We start from the raw sequence: 13,378 nt of genomic DNA, 5'->3' as shown, positions 1-13,378 counted from the left end.
ACCCAGAGTGAATAACATAGAGCAACTTCTTTTTAAACGTGATTACATCAGTTTTCTCCATTCTACGCATTTGGTAGAGGAAGGGTTGTTGTTGTTGTTGTGTGGGGGTTTGTTTTTTTAAAAAAAAAAGCATGATAAATGCAAGAGCGTTCAAGTTTTCCCCACTTTTCCTTTGGAAAAGGATGGATGAAATTCAGGAAAGCATATGTCTTATTTGAGGTATAAAATAGAGGAAGCGGTAGCTTGGAGAAGGTTTGAGCAAGAGAGAAGGGTTATCACCACCTAAGGTTCCATAAGGTCATAAGAAAAGTTATGTTAGATCAAACCAGAAATCCATTTAAGCAACATCCTATTTCCAACAAGGGTGAGCTAGATGTTTTAGGTTCCCTACAAACAGCAGCACAGCTCCAGGGTTTATGCCTACTACATGTACTGTAACCTCTGGACATTCAGGTCATCACTATTAGACCTACTCTCTATGGTTTTGCCTGTTTCCCTTTTGTCTCAACCCTCATGTATTGGAGCAATTTAACATGGCTGTCAAACAAAGTTGGAGATGACCTAATTTTCTCAGGAATTGAAATACTGAATTCCAGAAGAACAACCGATCTGCAGAGTAAGGGAAATCTGGCTTGTTTTTGAGGGTTGCTTCCTTAATAGTGCCAGCTGGGAATGAACAGCACAGGCTTGGAAAATGTCCACATGGCAGGGCACTACATGATCAGCCACGACACACAGTACAGAGAGGTGGCACCGACAAACTATTTAATGGAAGCCATGCCAGCTTCTTTGGTGTGACGAAAGCAACAAAAAAAATTTTTATTTAAAAAAAGGGGTGCATGAGCTTTCATAGGTAGACAGACAAATTAAGTGGGTGGATGACATAAGAGAATGCAGGAAAGCAAATGCAGGTCACCTGATAAAATAAATCAGAATAGTGGTAGATTGTTCAGGAATAACATAGAAGAAGAAGAAGAAGAAGAAGAAGAAGAAGAAGAAGAAGAAGAAGAAGAAGAAGAAGAAGAAGAAGAAGAAGAAGAAGAAGAAGAAGAAGAAGAGGAGGAGGAGGAGGAGGAGGAGGAGGAGGAGGAGGAGGAGGAGGAGGAGGAGGAGGAGGAGGAGGAGTTTGGATTTGATATCCCACTTTATCACTACCCGAAGGAGTCTCTAAGCAGCTAACATTCTCCTCTCCCTTCCTCTCCCACCACAAACCCTTTGTGAGGTGGGTGGGGCTGAGAGACTTCAAAGAAGTGTGACTAGCCCAAGGTCACCCAGCAGCTGCATGTGGAGGAGCGGAGACACGAACTCGGTTCCCCAGATTACGAGTCTACCGCTCTTAATGGGTCAGAACAGACCATGAAACTCTTGGGCCAGCCAATATCTCTTAGCCTAACCCACAAGACAGGATTGTGGAAGGGAGAAAGGGAGCATGGAAGAAATCTGTGCAACAACGTGAGCTTCTAGGAGGAAGGGATGCTCCTCTTAATTATTAAAAAATTATGTTATGCCTAGATGAATGTAAGGCAGCAGCTGAAGAACCAGCTCTGGGACCTTGGTATCTCTACTCTCCTTGGTTTAATTATGTGGCAGACTGCTGCTGACTGCTACTCTTAGTCCTAATATAGTCCTAATTTTGCAATGTACGGTAGTTGCCCAGACAAGTAATGTGCACAAAAATGCATACACCAAGGTAAACTATACACTAAAACTCACATACCATGTTTCCTCGAAAATAAGACACTCTCTTATATTTATTTTTCCTCAAGAAGACACACTATGGCTTATTTTCAGGGGATGTCTTATTTTTTTAATTACACATCCAGCCTCGTGTCTTCCTTGGCACCCTCCAGAACTGCGCCTATCACTACGTCTTATTTTCGGGGTATGGCTTATATTGCGCAAATGCTTAGAAATCCTGCTATGGCTTATTTTATGGGTATGTCTTCTTTTCGGGGAAACAGCATAGCTGCCAAGTTATCCCTTTTTTTAAGGGATTTTCCCTTATGCTGAATAGGCTTCCTCGCGAGAAAAGGGAAAACTTTTTCTCTGCTCTGCATTTTTCTCTGCTCTGCATTTTAAAAGCCTTTTGCATTAGGGGTAGGAGAGTCCTATGCCTTGGGCTGTATGCGGCGAACTCTTCATTCTAGTTTTTCTGGCACTGTATTTCCTCTTTGGAGAATTTTAAGTAAGGAGTCTGCATTTAGCTCTGCTATTTACAGCGTGGATCCCAGCAGTTATAGATAAATCCGTAAGACTGTCGGAAAACTCAATTTAATGCCCTGGGTGATTAATTGTGAAAATTAATCAATCAAAGTTTAAATGCCACCCACCCCCCATATATTTCATAATACACCTTTCTACGAATAAAATTTGAGATAAAATATTTCCAGGCAATACTGAAAAGTATTCGGTTCACCTCCATTCCTCCTAGAAATTACCCCTCTTATGTGCGAAACAGTAATTAGGTGCCAGCTTAAGTAAAGAGAGCTTAACATGTAGAAATGTCAGTAAAATTAATGAGAGGGGCTGCCCTTGCAAATAGTTCCTTATTGCAGATTTAATTTTTGTGCTTCTTGCTACCTTCCCCTATCACTCCCCGCAAAGCTGCCTAGGATTAAAAACCAGAGAGAGGATCATCATGTTGCACAGAAGTAGTCTCCAGCATTGATAATGCAGAAGAGAGAGAAAGAGACTTTTTATTTTTTTAAAAAAAAACTGAGCTAAAAATAAAGTTTCAAATACTTCAGTACAATTACACTATGCCATCTTGCGGCTCCTCAAACATATGTCAAAATCTCAGTCCATATGCTCAGTTGGTTTGCTTGTTATAGAGTGAAGAATAGCTAGCTGCCCATTAATCCTCTCAAGAGGGAGTGTTGGCCAAGAACTTCCGACTTGGGCAGCCGCCAAATGGTATTGCAGCTGAAAACAAGAAAGGTGCCCGCTGGAGACTGGTAAGAAACTCAAGGTCAGAAGCTGTGTGGCCTGTGTGGGGAAATGGGAAGGGAGAGGAAAGGAGAAAAACGAGGCCACGTGACAATCTGTATATGCTACCATGGAAACGTCTCACGCAGCACAAAGAAGACATTGCAAAGTCTCTGCTGACTAAGATTCTCCTAGTCTAGGCCTTTTCTTGAATCATTTACGTGTGGTGCCTGGAGGCAACAAAACAAAGAAGATAGGTGGGAAAACAAATACCATTCTGTCTCCCAGTCTCCCCTCCCCAATACTTTATTTAAAATTTGACAATAACAAACAATAACATCTGACCTCTCTCTTGCAAGGATTACCAAGGCTCAACCACTCATACAGGCTTAGGATAATTATGACTATCTTCTAGATGGGCAGGCTGCAGGCCTCTAATCTGAAAGGCTGTCAGATGACCGGCCTTTATTTTAGAATATCCTTCTCTTTTTTGAAAAGCTGTCCAGTCCAAGATTGACTTTAGATAAAGAATCATGAAATGGGACAGCAAGAGTCTTGACGTTGCCCTTCAACAGTTGGCAGAACCTAATCAGCACGCTGAACTAGCAACACAAATTGACTTCCCCATTACAGTAAGAGGCACCGTATTTCTAGTTAAATTATAGGAATTATGTCTAAATCAGTGTCTTTACAAATGCAATTACCATTTCCAAATTTTATGCAAATTGGTATTCTTTGCTGTCCTCTTTTTTTGGGGAAGCGAATCCTCCTTTCTGGCAATGCAAAACTGGACACCCAATACAGGCTTCTGCTGCAAAATTTTAACGGTTTCTTCCAGTGCACTCACACAGCCTGCTTGCATAGCTGCCCATAGCTGCCAAGTTATCCCTTATTTTAAGGGATTTTCCCTTATGGTGAATAGGCTTCCTCGCGAGAAAAGGGAAAACTTCCCATTTTTCGCGGGAAACCCCCGGATTTTAATCCGTTTCCCGCTGTTATCCCAAATAGAAAAAATTCCCGGAAATCTCCCGGATTTCCTACCTTGCCTTTTTTGGCCACTGCCCCCATTGTTCTCCAGCATTCATGTATATCCATCCATTGCACGCAAACTCTTGTCAGCTGCATCCCTGCCTTCTGTCCCAGAAGTCCTTGAACCCCTCAGGTGGTCTCTTGTTTTCAGACAACCCCCTGGTGGGGACCTGCATGAAGTGTTTGGCTGTTCCCTTTAATCACAAGATACATTTTTGCTTTGTTTTACATAGGCTGTTTTCTCTCCTGTCTGCCTTTCTTTTTGCTCTCTTTTCCCTTGAACGGTCTCGTCTCCTGTCTATCTTTCACCCCCTAGCTCCCCTTCTACAATTTCCTCTTCCTTCTGCCTTTTGTACTCTCTCCCTCTTTCTGGCTTGCCACTGCGGTGGTTGTGCCCCAGACCATTCCATCCTATTCCCCTGCCTCTTCCCCCTCCCTCGTTGTCTTCACTGGGGCAGCACAAATCCCCTTTGTAGCTTACCTCTTCCCCCCCCCCCTGCATCATCCATCTTCTTCCCTCATAGCTCTCTCCTCGCCCTCCAAAGTGTTCTGGTTTCATTGTATTTTCTGTCCTCCTCCCCTGTTGCTCCTGTCCACTTCCCCACTGAAATCTGGGTCAGGCACTCCCACGTTGCATCGTTTCAACTGCTGGATATTCTCTGCCTCCACCCAGCTTGAGACAACCCTACACAGCTTGTAACACCTCTGTGTTACTTTGGAAGGCCTGAGGAGACACCCTGAGGTGAAACCCGTCCACATGGCTTCCGTTCACAACTTCTCTTGCCCACAGGCACTTCTGACCCCTGAGAAGCCTTTCTGGAGGATTAGGAGACCTTCCTGAACAATGTGGGACAGGGTGCTGAATTATTACAAAAGACGGGAATAGAAGATTTTCCTTCCTTGAACTTGTTAACTTGGAACCCAAACCAAGGCACAATTGAACCCCCACCCCCAGCTTCGCCCTGTGGCCCACCTCACGTTATTCATGAGGTCCTCCAGAAAGGGAGGGACCATCGTTCAGTGCTAGAGCATCTACTTTCCATGAAGAAGGTCCCAAGTTCAATCCACAGCATCTCCTGGCAGGACTGGGAGAGGACCCTGTCTGAAACCCTGGAGAGCCACAGCCAATCAGTGTGGGCAATATTGAGCTAGATGGACCAATGGTCTGACTACAGCAGCTTCCTGTGTTCCTAAGCTTTCTGTGAGCTGCTACAAGGACAGAGTGGAAAGGAAACTTTCCTTCTGCTAATTTTTCTTAGGATCCATTGTTTTTATTGTTTTCTATCATCTATCCTGGGAATGTCACTTGGCTCTGAAGGTGTTGGTTATAATTTTTTAGGAAGAAACAAAGGCAAATGCAGTACATGCCTGAAGTGAAATGTAAATCCTGCCTGCTATGATTTGCACTGACAGCATGTGGGCACTGGCATTGTGGTATACCACAGTTTTATTGCATTGAAAGTTGAAGCAATCTGAAGGCCAACCCACTTCATGCTACAAAAGAGATGTCCTGCTTTTCCTATTTGCCCAAACTCCCAGTTCACAAAAGTGAGTTTCAAATTATACATTTTTCTTTGATTAGGCTTCCGTAAATTAAGCTTTGATAAGTCTCTCTACATAATAAGAAATGAGCAACAACAGCGACGATGAAAACAAAACAGGTCTCTTCGCTACGCATGAATGTTCAGCTGTTCATTCTATACAAATCTCAGAAAAGAATCTAGGAGGAAAATGGAAAATTTTACCATGGCAATGCATCCACCAGGACAGCCAATTGGCCCCAGACAACCTTATGTACACTGGCCATATGACGGAAGACGGAAATCGGGTGCAAATGCTGCACCAAGCAGGTAAGTCAATTTGCAGGGAATATATGGTTATAGAGGCAGGCATATTAGGGCCATGAACTCATGCGACATCGCAGCCGTGGGCCTGAGTTGATTTGCGCCACAAATATATATACAGGCTCATTTCTCTGATAGCAGCTGTCAGAAAATGGAAGACTCCATTCTGCCCGGCCAGGTGAGTTGCAGGTGGCATGCTGCGGAGAGTGATAAAGACGGCAGGGGTGAAAAGAATGTGGTCATGCAAATGAAACAGTCTGAAGCCCGAGGTTTCCTTGGTAGATCTATGAAGGGGAAACCTGGCTTGTGGAGACGGTGGAAGTCTCTGTCTTAGTGCCTGCAGACGTGTCTTCCTCAGCCAACGGATTCTTTCCACAACAGAGAGTGCTGATCATACAGTTACGGAACTGTAAACAAACAAACAAACAAAATCAGCATGTGGAGCTTATGCCAATACATCACTGACGTATCTGGGCATCAGGAAAGGCCATTCAGACCAGTGTTTCCTGAATTTGGAACTCCAGCTGTATTTGGACTACAATTCCCATCACCCCTGGCCACTGGTCTCACTAGCTAGGGATGATGGGAGTTGTAGTCCAAAAACAGCTAGAAAGAGACCCAAGTTTGGGAAACCCTGATTTAGACAATGGCTACACAAATCATCTAAAGTTGAATTCACTGTACCTTACATTGTTCTTCTGTCACTGTAATCCTACATTAAAAAAAAAAAGCTTTGTCTTGCCCCTCTCTGTCTAATCACATAGTGAAAGCTATACTGTATTTTAAAGCAAGTGAAAACCCCCTGGGACCCATATGTTGATTCCCTGGCACAACGCAGCTCCCAGGGAAGTAATTGATAATACTGTAATTCATAGTCTGAGAAATGCTTAGGCTTAGTCCTGTTGCCGTAAATGCTTCACAAATGGTGAGAGTCATTAGGAGCTTGCTGTTTTAATTTTTAAAAATGGGTGAGAAGGGGGACAGGCTTTTTGGCAACCAACAGAGAGCAAGTATCATCCTTGAGATAATGTGAGAACATCCTCTCCAGTCCCTTGCAGCACGGTTCTATTTTAAAACAGATGATTAGGGATTTTTTCACATTAACCATCAGCACCTGCATCAAGACGCATTATATTCGGGCACATTAATAAGAAGCAAAACGCAGTAAAGATAAATTTAGCACATGAGCTAAAGAGCCTGGTTCAAATCTCAGCTCAGCAACACAATCACTTAGGGGAAGCCACCGTCTCTCAGCGTCCCTCCACTTCACATTTGTAATACGGGGGTAATAAAAATGGCCTACCTTGCAGGGTTTGCCACACGAATTATTAAGCTAATGTATATAAGGAAGCACTTTAAGCACTTAGGGAGAGTGCCATAAACTCTTCAAGTATTGTTATATTGTTGGAAAGCCAGGGCAACGTTGCCAAGTTACCTGTCTGTTCATTAAGATGTAAATCACTGGGTTGTAGATAGCAGAGCTCTTGGCAAAGAAGGCTGGGATGGTCATAAACACAGGGCCGAAGTCTGACCCTTGGTGAGTGAAGATGTAGAAAGCAACACTGGCGTAGGGCACCCAGCAAACAAGGAAGGAAATGACCATGATGACAACCATGCGGGTGACTTCTTTCTCGGCTTTCTGGGTAGTGGCAGACTCCTGCTGCTGAGCCGCTGCCTAAAAGCATGACAACAGAGGGTGGTCAAGACTAGGCAACAGGACTATTTGGGAATGAGCAGCTAATCACCGGAACAGAAACTAGCAGCATTCCAGTGCAGTGGGGGGGTGATATAGCTCTGGGTGGGCTTGTTTAGTTGCTGTAGTTAAAAGGTTCTGGGCCTCCATTCTGTTACATCCCAAAGAATAACAGTTGGTTCCCTTCGTTGTGAAGCTGGTGCCCAATCCTTTTTCAGAAGCAAGGGACATTCTAAAACTCTATTACAATATGTTGAATTGTTAAGGCCGGCATTGGAGGGAAGAGCAGGCAGCAGGGATGTGAAAAAACTGCATGGGGTTTCTTAGTTGTTGAAAATCGCAGTTTGATTCCCCGCCCCCAATATTTATTTATATTCTGTTTTGTAACCAGGTGCATGGGCAGCATTGAGAAGGGCTTACAGCATTTAAGGAGAACTAAAGCTTTCTTTAGCCATCTCACCCCTTGCTTTTTCCTGCAAGACCAATTGCAGTAGTTAACAGTCGTCAACAGGTTTACCACTCCTATCAGCCAATCACCCATTCCCACCACCCTTCTGAGTAATACCCCCACACACCCTCTGACTATACATAAGGGTCTGGTGACTTCTGTTTCAGTGTATCTGAAGAAGTGTGCATGCACATGAAACCTCATACCTATGACAAACTTAGTTGGTCTCTAAGGTGCTACTGGAAGGAATTTTTTTTATTTTTTGTTTCGACTACGTCAGACCAACACGGCTACCTACCTGTAGCTAAGTAAAGGACACGGGTGGCGCTGTGGTCTAAACCACTGAGTCTAGGGCTTGCTGATTGGAAGGTCGGCAGTTTGAATCCCCACAACAGGGTGAGCTCCCGTTGCTCTGTCCCAGCTCCTGCCAACCCAGCAGTTCAAAAGCATGTCAAAGGCAAGTAGATAAATAGGTACCACTCCAGCGGGAAGGTAAATGGCGTTTCCATGCGCTGCTCTGGTTCACCAGAAGCAGCTTAGTCATGCTGGCCACATGACCTGGAAGCTGTCTGCGGACAAATGCTGGCTCCCTCGGCCTATAGACCGAGATGAGCGCCACAATCCCAGAGTCGTCCGTGACTGGACCTTTACCTTTAAGTAAACTATATATGCAACATTCCGCAATTATTGCTGTGGTTATGTTTCAGAAGTGAACTAAAGGTACAAAGTCAAAAACTTGGATTATCCTGACACCTCCATTGTGGAGTCTCCTTGCACTGGGCTGGGAATGATGAAGTCAGGAGAAATGTTTTCAGCCTTGACAGGTTTGTGCTGGGGAAGGGAGAAGAGTTTTATCTTTTTGTAGGGTCACCCACCTGTTTTACGGTGCAGACAAGGCGACCGTAGCAGAAGAATATGATAGTCAAAGGTGTGACAAAGTGCACCATAAACATGTAGATGACAAAGGATTCATTGTGAACTTCCGGGTTCGGTGTATAATAATCAACTCCACACGAGCACTGCATCCCTTCTGGGATATACCTGCAGTTAAACCAAAAGAGTTAGTGGGTGGGATTGTAGTCTATTGTGTGTGCCCCACTTCCACAAGTGTTGAGAATCTCCAGCCATAGCAGCTACCTAGGTCTGGTTTAATTTGGAAGAAGAGAACACAGTCGCAGTGGGTTTTTATTTTGTAATTTTTGGGTTTGTAAACAGAGCATAGCTTTGGGGTAAACATCTTAACACTCCAATAGCTTTAAATTGTAGCATTCATTCATTCAATGCTTTAACAGTATAAATAAACTTCAACTTGTGCAAATTTCAGTTGCCAGGATGCTCACTGGAGGAAGATGGTTTCAGCATACTACAATGGTCTTTGCCCCTACTGCATTGGCTGCCAATTAGTTTCTGGGTCCAATTAAAGTGCTGGTTTTGACTTTGGCAAAGTATGCCTTTGCCAAAATGGCTCTCACCTTCCAGAAGTATCTCCAGTCAGTGTGGGCCATTTATCTGTCATTTCCCCCAACAAATAACACCCCTCACCTCTGATCATTAAGGAATGCTAACTAGTTGTTCGGGCCCCATTATCCCTCTCCTATTCAAACCCCCCCCCCTAATTTACAGCAGTCTGTATTACTGCAAGGAATTTGATGCATACCTACCTTGACCATCCAAGGAGAGGAGGACCAGCACATGCCAAGGCCATGATCCAAGTGAAACTCACCCCTATGATGGCATGGGTCCCACTAAAACGGAAATTGCTCATGGGCTTGCAGACCACCACGTATCTTTCAACAGCCAGGACAACCAGAGACCACAGGCCTATCTCACCTGTAAGAGAACATAAGAAGCATCTGTCAACAAGGTGGGGGGGGGGGAGAGAGAGGGGGGGGGAGAAGATGAGAAGGAGAGGGAGAGATGGAAAAGCCACCCCCTCAAGCAACTCAACAGGTTCCTCTTTTTCTTGTGATTCTTCATATATTATTGGACTCCAATTCTCATCCACTCCAGTCAGCATGACCAAAGGCTGGGCATGATAGTTGTTGTGCAAAATGATTGGAGGGCATCGGGTTCCACCTCCCTGTCCTATGGTCTGCTCAGCACCATACTACATGTCTGATCAGATCCCTCTTTAGTTCCCTCATTCTTCAGGTTCACACAAGACTGTGGCAAATTCATGCACTTAAGCTCAGAGGATGAGAGAGCTGAACCCTCTTCATGCCTATCATTGATCAATTCATTTGTAACATTTTTATACTTGTTGTTGTTGTTTAGTCGTTTAGTCGTATCCGACTCTTTGTGACCCCATGGACCATAGCACGCCAGGCACTCCTGTCTTCCACTGCCTCCCGCAGTTTGGTCAAACTCATGTTTGTAGCTTCGAGAACACTGTCCAACCATCTCGTCCTCTGTCGTCCCCTTCTCCTTGTGCCCTCCATCTTTCCCAACATCAGGGTCTTTTCCAGGGAGTCTTCTCTTCTCATGAGGTGGCCAAAGTATTGGAGCCTCAGCTTCACGATATGTCCTTCCAGTGAGCACTCAGGGCTGATTTCCTTCAGAATGGATAGGTTTGATCTTCTTGCAGTCCATGATGGGACTCTCAAGAGTCTCATCCAATATTTCACTCACATAGCTTACATCCCTATAGCTCCTTTCCTCAAGTGCTTCTCTCTCAATCAGGTACACTTTCCAGCAGAGTCCAGGGGAGGAAAAGGGGGCACCGGGGGCCAGATTATATAGGGAGGAAAGTGTTGAGGAAGATGTTGCTTTCCTCTCTCGTGACATTAGACTTCCACCACTTGTTTTGTATGTGATGTAGGCAAATCTGAGTTTGTTCTATTCACTCATTTACTAATATATTTTATTTAAAACAAGCATGCCTCATGCTTCAACACAGCTGCCCAAGGTGACTCACAACAGAGTTATTGAATCCATTATATGTAGTAACGATTCAAAGCCCAACAAAACAGATCAAAACACAGGCTACATGAAAAAAAACCCAGCATGACGAAAACCAACACAGCTCTGCTGCCTTAAGCACCATTCCACATTTGTTTTGATCCTTTCTTAAAGGATGCTGTGGCATCCCACCGTTCTGCTCCTGGCATTTTTCAGCCCTTGGAGAGCAGGCTGAATGCAGGATACACCTCCCAGTGAGGGACGCTTGAGAGGTAAGGACCTGAGTCACATAATTCTTGATCAAAAGTTTATTTTCTCTGCTGCCTGCCTGTAGCCAAACAATAACCTGGGAATAGCCACATATTTGAAGCTTCACTTTTTTTACAAACCTCAATGAAATGAATGGGCTTGTAGGGAAACGGCACTGGGTGGACCTTGCCCACAGCAAGACACTTTGAAAGTGAATAGTGAAGGGAATAAAACTTGCATTTTTGCCCTCCTTGATAATGGATAAAGACCGCCTAAAGAGACTTGAGCCAATTTGGTCGTGTTTGTTTGCTTTTTGCTGGTTTATTTTATTTCAAATTTAGGTCTTCTCTACCCTAAGGACTCTATGTCAAGTGGAAAACCAAGTAGAAATAAAATAAAAGATAACATCACATAATCAAAATGACCGAGAGATGATGATTGAAACTGACTTGAGCACAGAAAGAGGTTTTGGTCTACATTTTGTTAACAACTTAATTCCGTTCCTGATTTACACGTGGAATAAAAGATGCCTTAGCTAAAGCCCTGCCATTTCAGCTAAGGTGTGAGATCTTACAAGATACCATCTCCGGAGGCTCTCGGCATGTCTTCCACCAAAACCATGAGAAAAATCAAGACTGCAAACTTTATAAAACAGGGGAAGTAGGCATAGTGCTCAGAACCATATACAGGTGAAACTCGGAAAATTAGAATATCATCGAAAAGTGCATTTATTTCAGTAATACAACTTATTATTTTTTCTTTTTCTTTTTACAAATGCTTTCTTTTGGAAATTCCACAGTAATAAAACAAATAGTTACAATAATACAAAAAAAAACATCGCTATTACTTTTCATTAATTACATTCCATTTATAATTGACCCGCCTAATGACAAACAATTACAATTACAACAAATAAAGGCATCTATCTCATATATTGGTTTCACCTTTTAAGTTGCATTACTGAAATAAATGCACTTTTCGACGATATTCTAATTTACTGAGTTTCACCTGTATCACATTGCACTTTTGAAGTTGAACCTAGTTTTAACCATTTGCCAGCATGATCAGAAGCTTGGTTTCCCATCCATTCTATTAACATTATTCCAGCATGGTTAACTTAGCTCAGGTATGCAACACAAGAAGGCTATGTAGAATTTCTGAATAGTACTAGCTTTTGGAATTCTGTTGAAGAATGAAGAATGAAGTCATGTTATAATCTAGCTGAGATTTCTGCATTGCAGGGGTTGGACTAGATGACCAGGGGTCTCTTCCACCTATACACTTCTGTAAGATCTTAAATAGGAACTTATGTCTACAGTGAATTCATTGTGGCACGATACTTGAAGGAAAACTTAAAACAGACCTACCGCCCATTGTAGCAAAGAAGCCTTCAATGTTGCACCCTACCGTTCCAAAAATGAAATATCCATTCATAGATGTGTACATGGTAGTGGTGAAGCCTATTAAGACCATGAAGAGATTGGCTATGGCCAAATTTAAAAGGATGTAGTTCAGAGGAGTTCTGAGTTTCTTGTGCTGGACTGTGACAAAGAGAGTCAGGAAGTTGATTGGGAATCCCAGAAGAATCAGAAGAAACATGTAGGCTGCCAACGCAGAGAACTTCCATGGTTCTGCCAAATAGTACTGAGGATACACATATGGATTCCGAACAACACCAGTCTTGTTGGACATGGGGACATAAAAATTTTCACCTTCTGTTCCATTCATGGTGGCAGCTCTGTAGGTATTTGCCTTCTTCAACAAGTATAGATCTCTGTATTTCTCTATAAATCTCCTCCTTTGCTGGACTGTTCCAAGCTAAGCTAGCACTGTTCCTTTTATAAAACACCACCACAGGTAAGCCCTGCGTTATTGATGTCAGCACAATTTAGACTTGGGTCAACATTAATCATAATAATCCACGCTAAGATTGGAACTGATAATTCTCTGCTGGGGTGACGCTCAGGTAGTCCTTGTGTTACAAAGCTGCTGGAAGAACAGGTGTGTGTGTGTGTGTGTGTGTGTGTGTGTGTGTTTGACAGAGTTCTTAGATATAACACAAAGATGTCAAATAGGATAAAGGAAATAACCAGTTACCTGCTTGGCTTCAAGAGGCTGCTCTCTGCCTTTTACTTCAGCTGGAGAAGTATCGTTTCTGGAAAACCAGGTTTCCTTTGGAAGGAAGTTCCAGGGACATAGCTGCATGCCTTTGCTGATCGTATCTGTGTAGCTAGCCTAGGAAGACTTTTTCTGCTTCTGAATGTAATCTCAGTTATACAGCCCTTAAGGCAA

At 43.4% G+C, this 13,378-nt stretch overlaps 1 protein-coding gene across 1 annotated transcript; it reads right to left on the bottom strand.

Moving 5' to 3' along the window:
• Window positions 1-5,799: 5,799 nt before the first annotated feature.
• On the bottom strand, window positions 5,800-13,092 carry RHO (rhodopsin). The gene is made up of 5 exons (XM_035106546.2): window positions 12,454-13,092; window positions 9,601-9,769; window positions 8,815-8,980; window positions 7,234-7,473; window positions 5,800-6,205 (listed from the first exon to the last, which is right to left on the bottom strand). The coding sequence occupies exons 1-5, from the start codon at window positions 12,812-12,814 to the stop codon at window positions 6,083-6,085; spliced, it is 1,059 nt and encodes a 352-aa protein (XP_034962437.1). The 5' UTR covers window positions 12,815-13,092; the 3' UTR covers window positions 5,800-6,082.
• Between the last annotated feature and the right edge of the window lie 286 nt (window positions 13,093-13,378).

Source organism: Zootoca vivipara, chromosome 2 (genome assembly GCF_963506605.1).
Source record: "Zootoca vivipara chromosome 2, rZooViv1.1, whole genome shotgun sequence".
Lineage (NCBI taxonomy): Eukaryota > Metazoa > Chordata > Lepidosauria > Squamata > Lacertidae > Zootoca > Zootoca vivipara.
Note: the sequence above shows the minus strand (reverse complement) of the source record. Positions and strands in the feature narration are given on the sequence as shown.